This window comes from Mastigoproctus giganteus, chromosome 11 (assembly GCF_048544385.1).
Source record: "Mastigoproctus giganteus isolate SK-2022 chromosome 11, ASM4854438v1, whole genome shotgun sequence".
NCBI classification, from domain to species: domain Eukaryota; kingdom Metazoa; phylum Arthropoda; class Arachnida; order Uropygi; family Thelyphonidae; genus Mastigoproctus; species Mastigoproctus giganteus.
Window position 1 is genome coordinate 32,379,831 of NC_143585.1, and position 18,492 is coordinate 32,398,322.

Consider the following 18,492-nt stretch of genomic DNA (forward strand, 5'->3'; position numbering starts at 1 on the left):
GTTTACGATTTCATCCAACAAATCATGAAATCGTTTTAACACTTTTGCAAGACTAAGCCATCTTATATCCGTATTGTAAGGAATATCAGTAAAATCACATTCAATTTCTTTCAAAAATATTATGAATTGCCAGTGGTTTAAAGCTCTTCCACGAACAAAATTAACTACTTTCATTACAACCGATATAACATGCTTCAGTTTTAAAACTCTTTTGCAAAGGGCTTCTTGATGAATTATACAATGTAAGAAAATTATTTATTTTCCTGGAATATGCTTTATTTCGTCGCTTATTCTTTTTAATAATCCAATGTTTTTTCCTGTCAAACTAGGACACACATCGGTTGCAATGTTGACAATTTTGTCCCACTTTATATTATGTCTTTGCAAAGCTTCTTGAAGAGCTATAAAAAAACCTTTGTCAGTCGTTGTGTCTTTCATAGGATAAGCAGAAAGTAATTCCTCCATAATTTCAAATCTATGATTTATACCTCGAATAAAGATTAAAAGTTGACTCGTATCGGTAATGTCACATGACTCATCTAAAGCCAGTGCATGGTAAGTACAATCTTCCAATTTTAATTTATCACAAAAATTACTTGAAATATTATAAATTTGTCTCATAAGAGTTCTTCGTGACAGAGAAATTTTTTCAAACGTCATATCTACTTTGATAACTTAAATGACTAGATAATCCCCCCCAGGGGGCAATGTTGTAAACAAAAACCTAGACAGATCAAATGCTCAGCTAAAATCTCCAATCACTGAATGTGCTTAACTATGATGCTTCTTTCATAAATATGCCTTGTATATATAAAAAAAAAAATAAATAATCGTGCATATCAAACCTCTGATATAAATAATCACCAACCTTTTGATTCAGTTCTTCCATCTGTTTTTCCATCCTTTCTATATTTTCTCGTGCAATTTTCAACTCCCTTTCCTGGCGATTCAGTTTGGCCTCGTACTGAGATTTCAGAGTCGTTATTCTCAATGCTTCTTCCTCTGCGAAGAAAAATTAACAATGATGATCGAAAACAAATATTTCCTTTAAACATATGAAAAAATTTTGGCAAAAAACAACCCCTTCTTTAATCCAATTTTTATGACTTTGTGGTTTAATTTGGTATTAGTATTTACCCATCCCTTCTAATAATTCAATTATTCTAAATTTATCCAAACTACCCACTTACAACACTAGATGGAAGTCTGTTCCATTATTCACTTATTTTCTGGCTGAAAGCAAAGTTTGCACATTTATCTTGCAACCACCCTCTTCAATTTAAATATACAGTAAACCCCCACTATTTGCGGTATCTGTATTCGCGGTTTCGCGATCGCCGTTAATATAAAATGAAACCTAAAAAAATGTGAATTTTAAAGCGCTGTGAATATTTTCCGCCATAAAAAAACATGGGCATGGCTAAAATTATCTTTCCCGGTCAAAACAGCGCTCAGTGGGTGGGGGGGAGAGGGGTAACAAAATGGCGAGCGTGGATGTTTCTCGCTAATCCTTGTAAATGTGTTATGCGCTTGTCATGGAAGGTTTCGTCTTTTGCTTTTAATTTATATGCTTATAAATTGAATAAATTTATCAATTTATAAATTGATATGCTTACAAAAATGATAAATCTACCGTTTTGCAGTGTAAAACAGACTTTTTCAAGTGTTAATGGAAGAAAGTGACTTTATTGTGGACAAGTTCTTTCTAACCCCTACAAAAATATGGCTACGAATAACAAGAGAAATGTGAAAATATCAAAGAAGGTGATGACATTAGCGAATAAAATTGAGTTATTAGATAAAATTTCTAATGGTGAAAGTGTCTCCTCAGTGGCAAAACATAAAATCAATGAGTCAACGGTACGATCAATCAAAAAATCGGAAGAAAAAATCCGCCGTAGTGTCCGTGAAAATGCGCTAATTGCTTCAAAAATTTGCTCTGTAACTCGTGATGTTAAATTAGAAAAAATGGAAAAGGCTTTAAATCTGTGGATAGAAGACCGAACTCAAAATAAAATTCCGTTAAGTTCACTCATCATCCGTGAAAAGGCAAAACTCCTTTATCAACACTTGAGTGAAACAGGTGATAGCACTGGCGGGATAAGTTTTTTTGCTAGCAAAGGCGCTGGTTTGAAAGATTTGTTTGAAATTTCTAATAAATATTACATTTAATATTAAATTGTTTCTTATTTTCATTTCGATGCCATATGCTTGCATTTCACTATGTACTGTCTATGTACATAGTCATATTATGAAGGTACATGTAATACATACATACATACATAGACAAAATTTTAGACTAATTTTTCTTATATATTTCATACTTTGGAACGGAACCCCTTTATTACTATGGGAGTCATAACTCAGTATTCGCGACATTTCTCAGGAATGTAACCCCCGCAAATAGCGGGGGTTTGCTGTATATTCCCTTGTGTGTCATCTGAGAAAGAATAAGGATGCCAAAATAATTCAGTTCATTCAATCCATATAAAGCACTAAATATTTCAATTAGGTATCAGGTATCCTTATAGGTGGCCAGTTTTGAAACAGTGCAATTTACATAGCAAGCATTTTCTCGGTAAGAGTACTTTTTGTACCTATGATTAATCTTTTCACTCTTCTCTGCAGCCATTTCACAGATACAAATCCTTTCTAAAATGAGGATCTGTATGCCATACTCAAGACTCAACCTAACCACTGCTTTATTAAAGGGTGTTTATGGCATTTTGCCACAAAGGGATAATCACCTCCTTGTCCAAAGAATATTAGGGAAAGAAATATTTTTAATCTGATTATCAGTAGAGACTCTTCTTACATTAGGATTCTCCACTTCATACATAAGGAAACACAAGGTAGCATGATTGCAGCATACTAATGTGAGATCTACTTAAAGTCATATCTGCTGTCAAAGGTAAAGGGGAGGGATTTTATTTTTATAAAGGTCACTACAATAGTCCCAGACAGTTATTAAATTATATTCAGTGGAACCAACTGATGATGTTACAAACTACAATTTCTAAATCATGAGCATTCAGAGAAGTAATTTCAGAAGCTAATTATACCATTGCATTTTATATCAACTAAAAGATATTGTTTACCTAACATATGTCTATACCTAAATGGATGTCAGATGAATGATGAGACTAGTGGCAGAGAAGGAAAATGCAGAGAAGGAAAATTATTATTAATTATCAGGGGTCATGTCACAGGACCCCTACAGTAAAAATAAATTGGTCTGCAATCTAGTCATTAAGATGATTAGGCAAGCTAAGGAAGATTATAAGTTTTCTGCTAAGAATACAAAGAAAAGTAACAAATACTTATTTGTTACGTTTTATTCATTTATTTAATTTTTGATTAAATTATAACTAGTACGAAAAGATTGAACCATACTGCCCCAATAGATATGAATGGAATTAACTATTGATGATTCTGTTTTGGTGGCTGACAAACTAAACAACTCTTTTGCATTTACATTCACATGCAAAGAAGTAGTAGTAATGAAGGCATGTGATGCAAGAAAGCAGGCATATGAGCTTATGTAGCATAAGCCAAAAAAAAACCCAATTTCACACTCCCATAACCTGTAAAAGTTTGTCCAGTTCTACAACAACTGGATGGAAGTTTGTTTCATCAATTAACCACACGCTGGCTAAAGATAAATTTCTGCACATCTATTGTCGCGGAAATTTGTCGCCTCAATTTGAATTTATGCCTCCTCAGGTTCTTGATAAGAGAACCCCCTTCATTCCCCTCATCAATCTTGTTGCCCTTCTTTGTAAAAGCTCAAGCAACTCTATATCCTTCCTAAAATGAGGACTACAGATCTGTACACTGTACTCAAGGTGTGGCCTGACCACGGCACTATACAAAGGGATAACACCTCCTTTTCCCTACTAGCAAAATTCCTGTATATCATTTACAATACCACATGATCTGCTCTGGCAGCCTGTCTGCACTGCTGAGAAAACTTCATATCTACCTGCACAATTACTCCCAGATCTTTTTCATTTTCTACTATCTGACTGCACAAATACTCCCAGATCTTTTTCATTTTCTACCACCTTAAGTGTAGTACAACACAGTTGGTACGTTTCTCTGGGGTTACTTCTACCCATGATTATTTGTGGGTAGAAGATTATTCATGCTTTAGGAATTAGTCTGATTATTCATGCATTAGGAATTTACAGATAAAGGAGCCATTAGGTGGCAGTGATCATGGTGTACTGATGTGGGATTTACTTAAAGATATAACTACGATCAGGGGTTTGTGCTTTTGTAAAGGTGACTATAGTGGTCTAAGAGATGTTTTAAATTCTATACAGTGGGACCAACTGATGATGTTACCAACAGCAAATACTAAATGGGAAGCATTCAAAGAAGTAATTTTGGAAGCTACAAGGTTTTTTGTACAAACTAAGAAATATTATTTTAGGTTTAGGCCCAAATGGATGTCAGATGAACTAATGAGACTCATGTTGAAGAAAAATGCATAGGATGCATTTAAATTATCAGGAGGCACAGAAGCCTATGGTACATATAAGCTGGTCTGTAATCAAGTCACAAAGAAGGTTAAGCAAGCAAAGGCAAACTATGAGAAATCTTTTGCAAAGGATGCAAAGACTCTTTTACTCATATCTGATTCATCCCCTTCCTATAAGAAGGGGATGAATCAGATTGGTCCACTTGATATCGATAGTTAATGATCCTGCTCAGATAGCTGCCAAACTAAATAAGTATTTTGCATCTACATTCACACACGAGGAGTTATTCAATGAGGAGAAAGCCAGATGTTTATCAAACTCTAACAGGGATTTAAATGTAATAACTCAGAGCAAGAAAAGTGGAGGAGAAATTGTCGAAGGTAAACAAAAGAGGGGCATCTGGGGCAGATGGGATCTATCCAGTTATATTAAAGGAGGTGCAAAGGAAGTAAGCAAACCCTAACCATAATTATGAGAGCACCTTTGGACTCAAGGGAAGTTCCCATGGACTAGAGATATGCAAAAAGTATCCCCAATTCACAAAGGGGGATCAAAGGGTAACACCAGTAATTACAGATCTGGTAGATTCAATTCTGTTACAGGAAACAATGGAGTCACTAATTAAAGAAGCACTGCATGATCATCTATACAAGACCACAGTTATAGTTCAGACACAGCATGGGATTTTTAAGAGGGAGTCTTGTCTGACCAATTTGATTGAACACTATGATGTGGTCACAATGCAACTGGATACAAAAAATAATTTTGATATCATAATCTTAGATTTCTGGAAAGCTTTTGATACTGTTCCAAATGGAAGGCTACTGTACAAACTGGAGAGTATGGGATTAAGGGAAAGTTGCTACAATGGATAAAAGGATGGTTGAGTGGGAGAAGACGGAGTGGTAATCAATGGACATTGCTGTTCATGAACTAATGTTATTAGTCGTGTCCTCCAGGGTTCGGTGTTGGGCCCATTGTTGTTTTTTATATTTATCAATGATATTGATGAAAGTATATCAAGCTCAATGTCAAAGTTTGCAGATGATACAAAGGTTGGCACGGTTGTTAATAACAGTAATGACAGTATGCTGCTGCAACAGGACCTGGAAAAGATGTGCAGAGAGGCTGAGAAGTGGCAACCGAAGTTTAACACTCACAAATGCCAAGTACAGCATATGGGTAGCAGTAACCCCAGAGAAATCAACTGTTGATGTCAAATGCTGAAATCAAAGTCAACTGATGATGAATCCTGCTAACAAACTAAATGAATATTTTGCATCGACATTCACACATGAGGAGTTATTTAGCGAGGGGAAAGCCAGAGGTGTATTCAACTCTAGCAGTAGGCTAGAGAATCTTGTAATAACTGAGAGTAAAGTGGAGGATAAATTGTTGAAGATAAACACAAGAAAGGCACCCGGGGTGGATGGGATCTATCCAGTTATATTAAAGGAGGCAGCAAAGGAAGTAAGCAAACCCTTAGCCATAATTATGAGAGCTTCCTTGGACTCAGGGGAGGTACCCACAGACTGGAGATGTGCAAATGTGACCCCAATTCACAAAGGAGGATCAAAGGCTGACACAAGTAATTATAGACCTGTGAGTTTAACTTCTGTTCCAGGAAAATTAATGGAGGCACTGGTTAAAGAAGCACTGCAGGATCATTTAGACAAGACTTCAGTTATAGCTCAGACACAGCATGGTTTTGTTAAGGGGAAGTCTTGCCTGACCAACTTGATTGGATACTATGATGCAGTCACAAAAGAACTGGATGCAGGGAATAACTTTGATATTATATACTTGGATCTTAGAAAGGCTTTTGATACTGCTGCACATGGAAGACTGCTACACAAATTGGAGCAGTGTGACATTGGAGGCAAATTGCTGCTATGGATAAAGGGGTGGTTGAGGGGGAGAAGACAGAGAGTGGTAATCAATGGACACTGCTCATCGTGGACTAATGTTATTAGTGGAGTCCCTCAGGGATCAGTGTTGGATCCATTATTGTTTTCTGTATTTATAAATGATATTGATGATTGTATATCAAGCTTAATGTCCAAGTTTGCCGACGATACAAAGGTTGGCAGGGTTGTCAAGGACACTACTGACACTATGCTGCTGCAACAGGATCTGGAAAGGTTGAGGGTGGTTGTGCAGGCAGATATGAAGTTCTCTGAGCAGTGCAGACGGGCTGCAAGAGTAGTTCATGGAGTATTGTCAATGATATAAAGGAATTTTTCCAGCAGGGATAAGGAGGTGATTATTCCCTTGTATAAGGCAATGGTCAGGCCACACCTAGAGTACTGTATACAGGTCTGGAGGCCTCATTTCAAGAAGGATGTAGAGCTGCTGGAACGAGTACAGAGAAGGGCAACAAGATTAGTGAATGGAACAAAGGGGTGCTCTTACGAAGAAAGGCTTAAGTTTTGCAAATTACAGTGTCTGGAGACTAGGCACCAGCGAGGTGATCTGATAGAGGTGAATAAAGCCTTGAATGGTTTAAGCATGCTCAATGCTGATGGGATTCTTCCTCTAGCTCAGAAAAATCACCTGAGAGGGCATAAATTCAAATTGAGGAAAGACAGATGTAGGATAGATGTGCGGAAATTTGCCTTTAGCCAGCGGGTGGTTGGTTGGTGGAACAGACTTCCATCCCTTGTGGTGGAGGTTGATAGCCTAAATAAGTTTAAGGCTCAGCTGGACAGGTATTTTGAACGAACAGAGGGGTGAAGTGGAAGTGGGTTTTTTTTTTTTGGCTGATGCTGTATAAGCTTGCTTTCTTGCATCAAATGCCTCTACTAATGCTAATGCTAATGCTATAGTTTATTAGCACCTAAGGTTGTATTGCAGAGCAGGTGTGTGTGTGTTTCCTCTGTACAAATGTTCACAGACCCATCTGCATGTTAGATAGGCTAAAAAGCATACCCCCCCCGGCTCCCGCTCCCTCATCGAGACTAGCTAACCATCAAAGTCCCAAATGAAGAGCCGTTTAATAAGAGTTCCTCTGGTCTATGATGGGATCCAAACTCAGCATTCTCCAAATGAGTGCCAAATGGAAAAACCACTATACTTTCATGTAAGACAACTTCAACTACTGTATCATAATTAAAATATTACCAGTACAATCCATTACTTAATTTTGTGCTCTTCCACATAGTCAATAAATATTTGATGGAAATTCTAGAAAAGAAACAGTATTAATCAAAAAATTGTACATTAATCCCAAAATCACTGAACAACTTATCTTCCTATTCCACTTTGGTAAGCTTTGAACATTCACTTGATACATACCCATGGATCTGGTAAGCAATACTAACAATTCACAAATGGGGGAAAAACTCAAATTAGTATTTCTCTGTTCATTTGAAAGTACAGTTTTGTCCTATCACTTACAGCAGATAATGAAGCCTTAACACAAAGTGTAGATAGTATATAATTGCATACAGTTAATATCAAGAAAATATTTTTAACAACAAGGCCACTATTATTCTATGAAATACAATTAATTAAAACAATTCAGCAAGTTGTTCAAGTTCTTCATTAATGCTAAAGGACATCAATAAATGACAACATGACATATACAACACTGTGTTGGTTTCATTTTAATGAAATGGTTCAAACAGTTAACAAACATTAAGAGTCCGATGTTTAATTATATGAAAGAGCAAGAGCCGTTAAGTCTTTTGATAATCTGTACATATCCAAATAGCACTTTCTGATACATATTTCATCAATTGATTAATTTTAAATACTAATTACGAGAAAATGAATTTGGATTTTCAGAATATTTCTTGGCAATTGTAATTAATAATTTTGGCAGAAAATGAAAATTACCCGATTCTTGTCTCAGGGTTGAAATCTCAAGTTTAAGGCTAGTTATTTCCTTATTTTGATTATCCTTTTCTTTGGTAAGTGAATCCTTTTGACCTGAAAAACCAAGGTAAATAAAATTTTAATAAAAAGAAAACTGAACTTTTTTGCATGTCATGCACTCTTAATTGGGAACAGTATTTCTGCATAACAGAATATATCATTACAGATCTAAAACAGCTTTGAAGATACAATGGTATTTAGATGAACTGGAAATAGTGACAAGCTTTATGACAATAATATAGGGGGAGCAAAAAGTCATGCAACCCACAGTGAAATATTTACTGGTGGGCGAAAGGCAGTTTGACTTGTATCATACACAAATGCGATTAAATCAGCACAGAAGAAACTGCACAGGTCACATGATTTTGTAACAAACTCATGGCAGCCACTGTGCAACAGACAAAGTGCAAACATGCATTTTTTACAAGTGTGACGAGTATTCATTGTCTAACACTACCCGATATCTCATTCTTATTTAACCTGCCAGAATGAATTTATGATGCATTTCCCAGTTCTCCTGTGTCAAATAAATGAACAATATCTAGTTTGGTGAAATATTCCCATGAGACAAGAAATCCAAAGAACAGAAAAAGTCCTCATCAGCCATCAGTGTTAGCTGATAATCACGTCAGCAATATTTGTCTGAATTTATTATGCACTCCACAAAAATTCCTGACAAAACTTCCGTTGCAGACTGGATTGTTTTATAGAGGTGTACATAAGGCTACAAAGATTTTAAAACTCTGTCCATATTGGGTACATGTCCTGCAGGAACCTGATGGGAAACAACGAATTCAATACTGTAAGCAGTTTACATGCTTCATTTGAGGGTATTAACATTTCAGATAAATTTTTCTATACTGATGAAGCATGGTTTCATCCGAGTGGATACATTAACATTCAAAACAGTAGAATATGGAGTGCTGAAATTCCATGTCTTTCACGAAAGACCATAGCACTCCTTGAAAGTTAATGCATGGTGTGCCGTCTCTTCACAGAAAGATATTGGTCCCATTTTCTTTAGTGATATGATAACTGCTGAATGTTTCCAGGAACTGATAATGGATTTTACATCCTTATTGGAATGCAATGAGCAACGCTGCTGGTTTCAGCAAGATAAGGCGCCTCCGTAGCCAGGTGGGAAGGAGCAGCAGTGCGTAGCACACGCTTCTTGATTAGACCGGGGTTCGAGCCCGTCACCACCAAATACGGAGGATGCGGAAAGGTCAGGGAATGACCACCGCATATCCCGGAGCAATATGGCCTTAGTTGCTAATGCTCCTAAAAACCAAACAACAAACAAACAAACAGCAAGATAATACAGCAAATTCAACAATGCTGCATGAATTCTTTGGTAAATGCAAAACTTGTTTTATTTGTCCCATAAGAAATGCCAATTTTAACAGCAACTTCATGGATAGTTAAATGCTGATCACACCTGATCAGGTCACGAACATGAGCCATTGAGTCAATGGTTTTTTGAAGTTGAAGGGGTGGCCAGATTGATGGCAATCTTCAACAGATAATCAGCTCTCTTTAAACTTTGTGAACACTGAAAAGTTTTCAACCGACATGTGGAATCTTATCCAAAAGCTGGTTTTAATATTTCAAGGATTTCTGTTGCACTTTCCCCTTATTTGAAACAAAATCTGATGCAAATTCACTGCTCTGTGGAATCACTCATTTTAAAATGTAATGTAACACAAAACCTTCTATTCAATACATGCTAATTCAGACTAACTACATATAAAAGGGCAATTCATTACACATTCAATCCAGGCCTGCAATATTGCTAGAAGAGGTATGCAAAGACTGTTTTACGTTCTATTAATATAAAAGGTTGATTATGTGGATAGGAACCTGCAGTAGCAGCTGATACTGCAGGGAAAGCTTGAGCAAGTGTTTCCATGATGTAAGTAGAAGAGGAAAAATCATGACCCCCCTCCCCTCCAGTAGAGGATCGGGGCAGCTACTTGATGATATTCCCATTAAAAGCCTGAATTCCTTTCAAAATTAATCTGAAATCTGTCTTTATTAATGGCAAATTAAAGCCACGATACTTGTTTGGCCTTCCATCTGATTTGTTGTGCTTTGGCTTTGAGTTTCTTGTAATTAAGATTATAAGCAGTGGAAAATATACAGAATTGATTCCAGGCTTTAATCATTGTTGATTTCACAAGGGCACAGTTCCTATTCCACCATCGTCCACCTGTTTGTGATTTTGGAACTGACACAGTGGCAGCAGGTAATATTTGGTGTGTGTGTGTGTGTGTGTGTGTGTGTGTGTGTGTGTGTGTGTGTGTGTGTGTGTGTGTGTGTGTGTGTGTGTGTGTACAGTTGCATCTGCAATAGAAGAGGACCGAATCAGCTGATCATCAAAATAGATGTGTTTTGAATAACTATCCCAGTCTGCCATATGGAAGTTCCAGGAGGTGAAACTTGAAAACTAATGGATCAACTAAGTTTGCATTTTATGGGTAATAGGGAATTGATCACAGAGTACTGACCATTCCATACTAGGATAGATAGGATAACATATTAATAGATCTAAAGCAGATGGAGCACCTGTTAGAAGATGAACATAAGTGTGAGATACAGTGTATCACAAAGTGAGTTGGTAGTCGTCCAATAAAGATGCTATTAGAATACCTCTAGCATCCAGAATTCCAAAAATACAAAGTGGAAGTGAAACCTGAGTGAAAACATTATTAAAATCAGTACAAGCAAGCAAAAAATTTGGTGGGATATAAATTTAAATTCCAATGATGACGCATACTGGCACTAACATAGTTTGGAGGGGAATGTCTGGACAGGATATTAGATTTAACAAGAACCACAACTCCCCCATGAGCAGATGACTCTGTGATTCTGTCTGTCATATGGAAGACTATACATAATATAGATTCTTACTGTTTGTTATTTGGTTTTTAGGAGAATTAGCAACTAAGGCCATATTGCTCCGGGGATATGCAGTTGTCATTCCCTGACCTTTCCCTATCCTCCGTATTTGGTGGTCACGGGCTCGAACCCCTGTCTAATCAAGAAGAGTGTGCTACGCACTTCTGTTCCTGCTCACCTGGCTACGGAGGCACCATAGGTTCTGACCTTTGGAGACACCCCACAGTTAAGTTGCTTGTAGGCTCACACATGCACTAATATGATCATACAGTTAAACTAGGTTGCTAGCTCATCAATTTTGCTTTACAAGCCTTGGAAATTCCATTGCATTACTTAGGTTTAGATATGGATGCTTGATCTGACTGCTTCTTTTAGGAATTAACTGTTGTAGGTCCTGTTTTGGCTTATCTTTTTTTGGGAAGAAACGGCAACCACCATCCATGTCATCTTCAGCATGTAGCACGAGTACTGCATCAGTTTCTTCCACCTGATAATCTATTTCCATGTTAGTCAAATCAATAGTTTTGTTTCCCTAGAAACAGTGAGCTTTGCTTTGGTTAGTTCCTGTGGGGTGGCTCTTTTTCAGGTGCAATGGTGATTGTATGTTAGTTATCTCAACAAAGGATATGTTTTTTTCTGACAAGGCAAAAGTACTAATCAGGTAGCCAGATATATGTTTGAAGCAACTGAGCCATCTGTTTAAATGGCAACTGTTTTGCAGCCTTTAAAAGTGTCTGCCTAAGAGCTTGCGAAGATTTGTTTTCATGCTTCTGGATAAGTTACTTTGTTTACAACCTTATAGTTTTGAATTTTTTTCCTCAAGTGTCCATAATTCACAAGTCTTAGAGAAGGCCGGATAATTTTCTTTGCGGTTTGGGCACATAGGAGGAGGAGGAGGAGGAGAGACAGCATACTCTAATTGCTGTGTTCTTTTCATCCACAAAGAGTTGTTGGCTCTATCGGTGGATAAGTTCTGAAATCCATTTTGAGCTCCTTTACAGATGTTGTCTTTACACCCACATTTAATCTGTTTTACCCGTGAGAACTTGTGGTCTTTTTCATTCATGATGTCAAGGTTAGAGCATGTTGGCTCTATTGGTGGATAACTTGTGAAATCCATTTTGAGCTCCTTTTAGTTGTGGATGTTGTCTTTCCACCCACATTTCTGGCAATGCCGTGTGGAGGTAGAAGTGACCACAAGCACTGGATAAGTTAGTTTAATTAGTAAATAAATTAATAAATATGCTAAGAAAAGAAAGGAGAATTTCCTTCCTGAGGCCTTACTTGAAACCTTTTAGTACAGAATCACTTACGATGAACTAAAGAGAGAAAGGCACTAGAAATAAAACAAAACTAAATCACTCAGAAATATCACTCTATATATTACTCAAGAAAATCACTTTACACTTGGGTGCCTATTAAAAGAGGAGCCTGAGCACTTGGCTGGTAATAGGCTGTCCTTGTAATCTTATTATTTTTTGTGTGCTGAAAAGAGATATTCATGCCTTCCTTGTGAAAGTGGATGAATACTTGGTGGAAATTTACTATTATCATGTAAGAAGTTCCAAAGAGGAAAGACAGATTTAAACAGTTTAAATTGATGTATGCCACTGGGGTAAAAACATTTTGAAGCATGTATATGTATGTTGACTATCTTTGGCAAGTCAGTTTAAAGAAAATGTTAGAAATGGCAAGAAATATAATATGCAAACTTAACAGAGTTACCAAATTGAAAAGTACAACAAGCAATCAGTAATGGATGGTAATTGACTCGTATTCAAATCCATTTCATGATTCAGAAGTTTTGAAAAATTGATGAACTCAATCCTAAACAGGCCAAGCAAGCTGCTAATACCAGGCATGTTATTCTCAATCATATAGCAAGTCTGTTCATACTTCTTTCTTTTACATATTACGCCAACATTTGAAAATTTAAAAATTTTACCTAGTTTTCAAATCTTCTTTCCTATTGGAAATTAATTACTTTTAACAAACTAAATCAGAAGGGTTATTCTGACTTAGTCATAGGCATTTATACTGCCAAGGAGAGTCTAAAACAACAGGAAACAATTCTGTTCTTTCACACACAGTGACAAATCAATAGCTGTGCATCATTTTCAAATTCAAAACTTTTTTGGGAAAGTTTCCGATATTTCTTAGCGTAATTAAAGATAAAGAAAGAGATGAAGCAATTGATGTTTCGCAGTATCAGTTCTGTCAATTTCAGTGTGAGACTCTATCAGATGCTATTATGAAAGAGGAAAAGATCGATGGACAGTGGTCCTTAGTTGAGAAACTAAGGATCACATGTGCCCAAGAAAGCTTGAAATATAACAAATTATTTAAGAATGCTTGCCATTTTAACAATTCCTCATAGCAATGCTGAATATCACAGAATACTCAGCCAGGTTAGAAAAACAAAAGCTGAGTTCAGATCTTCTCTTTCTTGGGGAAATGCTAACATGTACTCAAACAACAAAGTCTAGGAAGCAGGGCCAGTGTTATAAATTAAATTTTGACATTTCTGAAGGGTACCCAAGTGCAACAGTTTTTTTGTTGAAATATTCAAAATCAGCATAAAGTTGATATCAAATAGATGTCCAGACAGAAAAATGTTAGACAAAATGTTATGTACTGGTAAACAATCCTATGACTGTATTTTAATATGAAATGTGCATTTCGTCAGTGAAAAGGGGTTGACTGTTGGGTATTGGTTGAAGGGCTACAGCAATACAGAAAATGAAAATCTTGTTGGGTGTTTGTGGTGCGTGCAGGATTTAAGGTGTCCCAAAAGTATTACTTGCTGGGTCAATAGTCATCGTGGAGATAGGCTGGCCAGCCTTGTGCGAGCCAATAGACATAGACAGTGGAAGGGCTGAGCGTGGATTTTAATCAGAGGATGACTAGCATTTCCAACAAACTCTCCTCTGTATAGGCCATTAAAATAGGCACCAAGTCAAGGTACCCATGTTTATGGCCACCCATCACCAACGATGCCTAAAATTTGATTCTGAATGGCATCAGTGGACCATTGACGACTGCGAAAAAAGTTGCTTTTTCTGATGAATCACATTTCCTGCTATGCAGGATAAACTGCTTCTACAGAGATGGGATACACTTAAATAGAAAGGGTGCAAGAATATTTGCTGATGCTATCGAGGCAGTGTTAGGTGGGTCGGAAAACTACTAGCTTAGGGGGATACATGTAGCCACTGGCAGAAGGGAAAGTGATTCTTGCACTGCTTCTATTCGAATGAGCAGCAGCCTGGAAAACAAGATGCAGGGGATTTCAGAGACTGCTGGGAGTCATTGCAGTACAAGGAAACACATGGGTTGGGTTAGGGTAGTTAAGAATAGGAACAGGTGCATGTATACTTGCGTGTACACCAATGGTTTCGTAAATAAATTTGATGAATTTGAGGTGTTGGTCAAAACATCGAAGGCAAATATTGTTGGGATATCAGAGATGTGGTGTCACACAGATATAAGGAATGCAGAACTGGAATTGGGAAGTACAATATGCACAGGAAGGATAGACAGGATAGGAAGGGAGAAGGGGTTATGCTGTAAATTAAGAAACACATAAAATCCAAGGAAGTGCAGCCAGTCGACATTGCTGGACAGTGCAGTGTAACATAACAGTTTGGTGTAACATAAGCACTGGGAAATCAAAATTGAGAGTTAGGTCTAATGACTCCAATGAGTATAATAAAAACCTGTACAGGGAAATAGAGTAGGCCAGTAAATCAGAGAGTCTTATAATGGGGGATTTTAATTTCCCGGATATTGACTAGAATTTGTGGGTTGATCACTCACACACTAGCAAAGCTTTTGTGGATTTACTTGATGATTGTTTTCTACATTAGCATGTTTGAGAGGCAATTAGAGTGAGTAATATCACTACTGATTATCAGTAGTGATTCTTCCTGCATTAAGAATCTGCAGATAAAGGAACCACTAGGTGGCAGTGATCACAATGTGCTGAATTGGGATTTACTCAAAGAGGTAACTACCATCAAGGGTAAAGGGAAGGATTTTTGCTTTCGTAAAAGTGACTACGGTGGTCTGAGACAGTATTTAAATTCTATACAGTGGGATTAACTGATGATGTTACCAACAGCAAATTCAAAATGGGAAGCATTCAAAGAATTAATCTTGGAAGCTACTAAGCTTTACACACCAACTAAAAAATATTGTTCAAGGTTTAGGCCTAAATGGATGTCAGATGAACTAATGAGATATGTGGCAGAGAAGAAAAATCATGGGATACATATAAATTAATGGGTAACACGGAAGCCTGCAATAGCAATATAAGTTGGTCTGTAACCAAGTCACAAAGTAGGAGGTTAGGCAGGCAAAGTCAGATTATGAGAAATCTTTGGCAAAGGATGCAAAGAAAAACAGCAAAGGGTTCTTTATGTATGTAAATTCTAGAAGGAAGGGATGAATCAGATTGGTCCACTGGATATCGATGGTTCAACTGTTGATGGATCATCGTAGCTCAGGTGGCTAACAAACTAAACGAGTATTTTGCATCTACATTCACACATGAGGAATTATTCAGGAAGGGGAATGTCAGAGGTCAACTAACCTCTGGTACTGAGCTAGATGATTTTGTAATAACTGAGAGGAAATTGGAGGAAAAATTGTTGAAGATAAATATAAGAAAGGCACCTGGGGTGGATGGGATCTATCAAATTATATTAAAAGAGGCAGCAAAGGAAGTAAGCAAACCCTTAGCCATAATAATGAGTTACCTTGGGCTCAGGGGAGGTATCCATGGACTGGAGATGTGCAAATGTGACCCCAATTCACAAAGGAGAATCAAATTGCAACACAAGTAATTATAGACCTTTTAGTTTAACTTCTGTTCCAGGGAAATTAAGGGAGACACTGATTAAAGAAGCACTACAGGATCATCTAGACAAGAATTCAGTTATAGCTCGGACACAGCATGGGTTTGTTAATGGGAGATCTTGTCTGAACAATTTGATTGGATACTATGATGTGGTCACAAAGCAACTGGATGCAGGGAATAACTTTGATATATTATATTTGGATCTTAGAAAGGCTTTTGATACTTGTGCATGGAAGACAGCTGCACAAATTGGAGCTGTGTGGTATTGGAGGCAAATTGCTGCTATGGATAAAGGGATGGTTGAGTGGGAGAAGACAGAGTGGTAATCAATGGACACTGCTCTTCATGGACTAATGTTATTAGTGGAGTCCCTCAGGATTCAGTGTTGGGTCCATTGTTCTTTTCCCTATTTATAAATGATATTGATGATGGTATATCAGGCTTAATGTCCAAGTTTGCAGACGATACAAAGGTTGGCAGGGTTGCTAATGACAGTACACTGCTGCAACGGGATCTAGAAAAGTTGAGCAGACGGGCTGAGAGGTGGCAAATGAAGTTTAACATTGACAAATGTAAAGTACTACATATGGGAAACAGCAACCCCAGAGCAACGTATCAACTCTGTGGTACTACACTGGCAGTGGTAGAGAATGGAAGGGACCTGGGGGTGGTTGTGCAGGCAGATATGAAGTTTTCTGAGCAGTGCAGACGGGCTGCAAGAGTAGCTCATGGTGTATTGTCGATGATATATAGGAATTTTTCTAGCAGGGATAAGGAGGTGATTATTCCCTTGTATAAGGCAATGGTCAGACCACACCTAGAGTACTGTATACAGGTCTGGAGGCCTCATTTCAAGAAGGATGTAGAGTTGCTGGAACGAGTACAGAGAAGGGCAACAATATTAGTGAATGGAACAAAGGGGTGCTCTTACGAAGAACGGCTTAAGTTTTGCAGAATGCAGGGTTTGGAGAATAGGCACCTGTGAGGTGATCTGAGTGAGGTGTATAAAGCCTCGAATGGTTTGACTATGCTCAATGCTGATGGGATTCTTCCTTTTGCTCAGAATAATCACCTGAGAGAGAATAAATTCAAATTGAGGAAAGACAGATGTAGGATAGATGTGTGGAAATTTGCCTTTAACCAGCAGATAGTTGATTAGTGGAACAGATTTCCATCTTTTGTTGTAGAAATTGATAGCCTAAATAAATTTAAGGCTGAGCTGGACAGGTATTTGGAATGAACGGAGGGGTGAAATCGAAGCGGGGTTTTTTTTGTTGATTCTGCATAAGCTTGCTTTCCTGCATCGCATGCTTCTACTAATGCTATGTGGATGGCAGATACGGAGGTTTTATTGACAAACTGTGATGAGGAATCAACCTGGTGTCTGATTCAACAGGAAAAAGGTGGTGCACTGCTTTGGCATGTGGGATGTTTTCCTGGGAATCTCTTGGAGTTCTCATACCCTTAGACCACACACTGATTGCTAAAAACTACCTATCCATTGTGGCTGATCAGGTTCACACTTCCATTGTGACTGTCTTCCCGGATGGCTCAAGTGTGTTCCAGCAGGATAATATATACTGAGAAATTGTTCTAGAATCTTTGGCCAGACAAGAAAGCGACTTCTAGGTGCCAACCTGACAGCCAAATTCGCCAGATGTGAATCTCACATAACATTTCTGGGATTACATGGTTCGATAGCACTATTGCAGATCTACAGGATACAATCATGCCAACATGGTACAGCATACTTCCTGCAAAGTTCAGAGGCCTTACAGAGTCCATGTCTTGCAACATAGCAAGAGTGCCGCTGGCAAGAAGAAGACATACCCGCTAATAGGTAGGTGGTCATAATGTTTTAAATGGGCAGTTTATTTATGTGAATGATTGTATGAATTTTAGCAATTATGAATTTTTGAATTTTGGCACCTAATGGCATTATAAACTTGAAAATGGAAGTGACCAATACTTTCATGTTTATATCGTAAGTTTATATATTTCTTTTTTCTCAGCAGAAGCAATAAAAGTTTTGTTTCATTGGAAATAACTGGTGTGAAAAAACATTTATAAATTCCTCTTTTTTCATTTAAAAATAAAATGAAATGAAAAAAATTTCACAAATAAAAAATTTGCATGAAGTATTGCAATCCATTCAAATCAAAATTCAAATCAATCCAATCAAAAGAGCTAAAAGTGGTATACAACAAGCAGAATTCAAAACATTTTTTTCAGAAATAAAGAAAATCTGCTGTCTGTCGGGGCAAGTGCAATGAAATTGTAACAAATAGTGGGTTGCTGGGTTAAAAGAAAAGAGTTAAATTAGGCCAACTTTTAATTAGGATATCAATGTGTAAATTACTATATTTTTTAAAATAT

At 37.3% G+C, this 18,492-nt stretch overlaps 1 protein-coding gene across 2 annotated transcripts in view; it reads right to left on the bottom strand.

The window, feature by feature from the left end:
* Mgtor (nuclear basket protein megator) overlaps positions 1–18,492 on the bottom strand; it is a 676,213-nt gene that overhangs the window by 242,177 nt on the left and 415,544 nt on the right. For both annotated transcript variants that reach the window (XM_090385135.1, XM_090385134.1), the window contains exons 36-37: positions 8,322–8,414; positions 869–1,002 (exon numbers count right to left, since the gene is read on the bottom strand). In XM_090385135.1, the coding sequence (XP_090241261.1) occupies positions 869–1,002; positions 8,322–8,414 (227 nt within the window). The remainder of the gene's footprint in view (positions 1–868; positions 1,003–8,321; positions 8,415–18,492) is intronic.